At 37.7% G+C, this 6,000-nt stretch overlaps 1 protein-coding gene across 2 annotated transcripts in view; it reads left to right on the top strand.

Moving 5' to 3' along the window:
• Positions 1-1,936: 1,936 nt before the first annotated feature.
• Positions 1,937-6,000, top strand: part of LOC133546790 (zinc finger protein 391-like) — a 277,556-nt gene continuing 273,492 nt past the window's right edge. For both annotated transcript variants that reach the window (XM_061892618.1, XM_061892616.1), the window contains exon 1: positions 1,937-2,355. In XM_061892618.1, the coding sequence (XP_061748602.1) occupies positions 2,232-2,355 (124 nt within the window). In that variant the 5' untranslated portion in view covers positions 1,937-2,231. The remainder of the gene's footprint in view (positions 2,356-6,000) is intronic.

Raw genomic sequence — 6,000 nt, 5'->3', positions numbered from 1 at the left:
CAAGCAAAAAATGATTTAGTTTAGGAGCCCCGAAGCCAAACATCAAATATTAACTCTTGAAAATGTGAATGATTGTGCCCCTCGCCCCAGATTCACGTATCGCCGGGAAAATCACCAGCGGCGTCTATCGTGACAGGAGGAACGTAAAAGTCTCAAGAAGCCATATTTGAGAGCCAAAAGAAAGTCGCCCATTTTGGTTTCCATCAGCCATGTTGAAGGCAAAAAGGGGTGGTACTTGAACAAACTCCTCCTCGGGACTTTGACCAAACTTTGACCTGATGGCTCGCCACACAACTTTACACATTCATATCTCGGCTCCACAAACTGAGATTGTACTCAGAGTTGGTACAAATGATGATGATGACACCCTGTCGTGCAGAATGGGTCAGTACCTGTTGGTACCCATTGGTGGTGGGCGGAGCCTGGCAGCCAAAACTGCCCCTCGCCATCAACCATCAAGTTGTCTTTACTTCTCTTTAGATGATGGGATCTCCTTGCAAACTGATATGAGGCCTTTAGGTCGGGGTCTGATCATGACTAGTCATTGATATCGACACCAACATCGCCCCCTTGTGGTGGAACATTTTAACAGTCATAACTTCCTTCCACATTCTCCAATCTTCCTGATTTGTTTTATGGTGGGTTAAAATCATCGTCATTCTACATCCTGTACGCAAATACAAAATGACCTTTTTCATACTCGGCACATTTTCTAACAGAATCTTGTTAATATGCTCAATAAGGTTCTATTCAAATGTAATACAAGTAATACGTAAGACTTTATTTGCACACTTACGGAGATAAGTTTCCAGGTGAAAAAGATGCCACCTCACTAAAAACATTAATTGTTTATCAATTTATTTTCAATGAATTAATTTAGATCCAGAACACACATTGTTATATATCTTATTATATTATAATCATTACTATAATTGAATGTAAGTTTGTGTAAAATATTTTCACAACAAAGTGTGAATACATGTTGTAATGTGTGGGGTTGAGTTATAATTGATATAATACAATTAGGTATGGCAAATGCATTTTGTTTACTTGCCAACTATTCAAATTATATTTAATATACATATTGATATGTCATGTAATAAGACTTCAACATTACTTATGTTATTATAAGAGTTTATTTGCTAACGAGTTCTACTTGTATTTATTTTATTTTTTTTATTGAACAATTAAACATACATAAACAATTTTAAGGTACTTTAGATGCAATATGACAAAAAAATGTTTCAATATTTTACTCAGCAATATAATAAACATTACTTTAAATCCAATCCTTCTACTAACAAAACCTGTTAAAGAAAGTAAAAGTAAATATGAGAGACTATAACAATAACATTGAATAAAAAAATACACAAATAAATAAACTTGTACATGAACGTACTCATTTAAAACCACTTAAATTATTTCAGTAAATAGAGAGACTTTTGTTTATGACAGCAAATGTTTCACACTTTACAAAAATTGAAATTAATTCATGACACGATTCACGCATGCGCGAACCTACGTCACTTCCTGGACTTGAAATTTGTTTTATGACGGACCTCGTGACATCACATTCTGTGATATTTGAATGTTTTTTTTAATGTTTTGTACAAAATAGATTAAGAGTAAAACAGAACAACAATAAAAACACGTGGAAGGGTAAATTTAAATAAATCAGGCAGTAATATCGCTACAATTTCTAGCACTGTCACTCTTGTCATTGCAATGAATGTCGCACGGGGGCGCCACTGAACCCCAACATTAAAGCTTTGTTTGATATACTTTCAATTTATTTTTGAAAAACAAGACACTCGTTTATATCACATTGTTATTCAAATAAATATTACAGGTTATAAAAGCATGGTAACAGTGACAGCAGGCAATATCTTATATAGAGCTACCTCTTCGTCCACTCGGCTGTGACGTCATTCCCAGCTTCCGGGGTAAACGGAAAGCAGCAGAACAGTAGAAAGGAGTGTGCAGGACGCTAATAAGTCAGTCTTATTATTTGTTATCCAGTTTATAATATTTACGGCGTATAAAATACATATGTGATTCTTTATTTAAGGATAAAGTGGTCTCGATGCGCTAGAAGCACTGTGCCGCTTCTCGTGCTATCTTTGCTTGTTAGTTAGCTTAGCTTGTTAGCTGCTAACAGAAGACACAGAAGTTATCAACACATCGCTAAGTAGAGATCAAGTGTGAGAGTAAAGTGTTGTGATTGTGTGAAAATGTGCGAAAGAAGGATAGCAAAGTATGAGGAGGAACTTTGTCCAACAAAAGAGGAGAAGGAGCGACAACATCAACTACTGGACGCTGTTTTCAAGAAACATCAAGTTGTGTTACACAGAACAGGTTTGTTTACTTCTTACTCTCACATCTTTACTAACTTCATATTTCATTATTAACACTTTTCTGCAATATATTGTGTATAAGAAGTTGTGTTGTCTTGTGAGGATGATGCATTTCGTCTGCTACTTGCAACGTGGTCTTGCAACCACGTGGTCGTCGGTGTTCTGTGGAATGTAACTACTAAAGATGAGTTACATATCCCAGTCCATTTGTACAATAAACTGTCAGTGGTGGAACAAGTCAGAGCCGGGCCGGGCCCCATGACATGGGCCCTAAACCCAAATAATAAAGCTAATTCTACCATCATTTGACAACATACACATGCCTTTCTGGCATGTGTATCTTTAACCAGGTTTTAAAACGTTTGCCAGCCATTTTTGCTGAAATTGTAATTTTCCCGACATGCATTTATTTTCTCACTTTCACCACAGCATCAACCCGTTCACAGGATGTAGAAAACATATCAAAGGGGATCAGATTTTTTCTTTTAACTGTGCATATCGTTTACAAACCTTATGAGTGACAACAACATGTTTTGTTTTTTATTTTTTATGCATTCTAAGTTTTAAAGAAATGTCAGCAAAATCTTAACTATCCTAGATTTATCAATTGAGTCAATGGGAGCGCCTCGATTCCGCTCACTAAGCCCCCTAAATAAGAATTAGTTGATCAATTTTATATACCCAGAAGTCATTTTTTAATCGCTATCTCTTTAAAACATGCTGTAAAAATGCATATCCTGTGGAAATATACCTTATAATAGCCACAGACTGGAGGATACATTTTTAATTAGGATACCATTTAAATAAATAATGTAAAGGTTGTATGGAAATTTCCAGTGTGTACCCCCTCTTCTGCCCACCTGTGAGTCCAAAAGGGAAAACAAAAGGGAAAAGGGGAAGAAAAATGGATGGATGGATGGGAAAAAAGCACATCATCGACAGGCCTCAAATTTTTCTTTTTTAAAGGGGAACATTATCAGCAGACCTATGTAAGCGTCAATATATACTTTGATGTTGCAGAAAAAAGACCATATATTTTTTTAACCGATTTCCGAACTCGAAATGGGTGAATTTTGGCAAATTAAACGCCTTTCAGTTTATCGCTTTAGGAGCGATGACGTCATAATGGGACGTCACCTAGGTAACAAAGCCGCCATTTTCATTTTCTCAAACACATTACAAACACAGCGTCTCCGCTCTGTTATTTTCCGTTTTTCGACTATTTTCTGGAACCTTGGAGACATCATGCCTTGTCGGTGTGTTGTCGGAGGGTGTAACAACACTAACAGGGAGGGATTCAAGATGCGAAAGTGGCAAGAAATCTGCCGCCAGACCCCCGTTGAATGTGCCGGAGTGTCTGCACATTTTACCAGCGGTGCTAAGGCAGACATGGCACAGAGATGTATGGATAACCTGCAGATGCATTTGCAACCATTATGTCAATGAAATCACAAAGGTGCGTTTTGTTGATGTTGTTGACTTATGTGCTAATCAGACATATTTGGTCGCATTGTGACTGCCAGCTAATTGATGCTACCATGCTATTTAGGCTAGCTGTATGTACATTTGAAACTATATTTACATCCAGCGTTTCCCTCCACCCACATTTAATGCCAAACAAACACTTACCAATCAACAGATTTAAGTTGATCCATTGTCACAAGATGCGAAACTTCCGATCGTTGGTCTGCACATGTTACCGGCGGTGCTAAGGCAAACATGGCCGAATAGCATCAATAGTTATTCGCTCAATAGCTTCGGTTTCTTATTCAATTTCATTTTCGCTATCTGCCTCCATACTCCAACCATCCGTTTCAATACATGCGTAATCTGTGGAATCGCTTAAACCGCTGAAATCCGAGTCTGAATCTGAGCTAATGTCGCTATATCTTGCTGTGGTTTTCGGCATTGTTTGTTTACATTGGCAGCACTGGATGACGTCGCAGGAAAATGGACAGTGGCTTCGAAGATAGCGAAAATAAGGCACTTTAAAGCTTTTTTTAGGGATATTCCGGGACGGGTAACATTTTGAAAAAAACTTCAAAAAATAAAAAAAGCCACTGGGAACTGATTTTTATTGGTTTTAACCCTTTTGAAATTGTGATAATGTTCCCCTTTAATTGTTCTGTTGTGTTTATGTTGTGTTACGATGCGGATGTTCTCCCGAAATGTGTTTGTCATTCTTGGTTTGTGTGGGTTCACAATCTGGCACATATTTGTAACAGTCTTAAAGTTTTTCTTACGGCCACCCTTGGTGTGACGTGTGTAGCTGTTGATCAAATATATCTTGCAATAACACACATAGATATTTCATGGCCAGATGCAACATACAACTAGGCTTGCACGCTGTCAGTTCATGCTGTAAGGGGCGCTAAAGGCCGCGCCCTTATGGCACTCCCTGAATATTTTTGATCCGGTACAAAACTACAGGGGCTTTGAGAGAACTGGTGCCCTGAAATTCAGGGGTCTCCGGGAAAATTGGGGACGTTGGCAAGTATGACGCTGTCAAGCGCCGTTCATATTAAACTTGCGGGCCGCATAATAACGTCTCGCGAGCCGCAATTGGCCCGCGGGCCGCATGTTTGAGACCATTGATTTAAACCATTCCAACATTCAAACTATTCTTACATTCACACTACATTCTGTCAGCATTTCAGTTCAATTTTAGCATTGGAGCATTCACACACAATTCCTTGAACAATTGTGTCATCTACTTATTATTATTATTGTTATTATTATTATTATTATTATTATTATTATTATTATTAAATGTAGCTTACCATATTGCTGAAAATGTTAACTTCCCCTTGGGGGTTAATAAAGTACCGTATTTCCTTGAATTGCCGCCGGGGTGATAATTAATGTAAAACCTCTTCTCACTCCGGCATTTACCAAAGGCATGCGGTAAAGGCAAGCATGCGCTAATTATTTTAAAACCTCTTCTCACTCCGGCACTTACCAAAGGCATGCGGTAAATTTAGTCCTGCGCTTAAAAATTTGAGTGTGATGTAAGGATACCATCATGAAAAGCACATTTAATAAAAAAAATGTATTATGGTCTTACCTTTACTTATAAATGAAGTCCATGCACAGCTCCTTCTGATCAAAAGCATCGATAACTTGTTTAAAGAAGTCTTCCTTATCTTTTTTCAGTTTTAAAAGTCTCTCTGTCTCGATGGAGATCTTCCTTTATTACCTCCTTCTTCGATTGAGAGTCCGGTTTAGAAAACTGTTTTATTTTAGATATGTAATCCTCCATGTTAAAAGTGCAAGCGAGAGGAAAAAATAAACACACATTGCTCACTCATGCTGCTTGTTGTCACTTCTTCTGCAGCTCAGTAGTCGCAAGAAGGATCACAAGCGCCCTCTAACATAATGACTCATATTTGACACACACACCTATGGTATATTAATAAAACATAGCTGCTTACTATTTTTTTTAGCATATTCAATAGCTTGGACCTTAAATCCTACTGAATAGCTCTTAATCTTCTTCCCTTTATGCAATTTCAAATTATTGAAATCAGTCTCTTCCATTTCGAAAATGATGACAGGTGAAGTGTCACTCGTGACGTGACGAGTTTGACCCGGCAGAAATTCTAGGCATATGCTAATTACTTGGCGAAACAACTTTGACCCGGCGTTA

Source organism: Nerophis ophidion, unplaced genomic scaffold (genome assembly GCF_033978795.1).
Source record: "Nerophis ophidion isolate RoL-2023_Sa unplaced genomic scaffold, RoL_Noph_v1.0 HiC_scaffold_43, whole genome shotgun sequence".
NCBI classification, from domain to species: Eukaryota; Metazoa; Chordata; class Actinopteri; order Syngnathiformes; family Syngnathidae; genus Nerophis; species Nerophis ophidion.
This window is presented reverse-complemented; position numbering and strand designations above follow the sequence as displayed.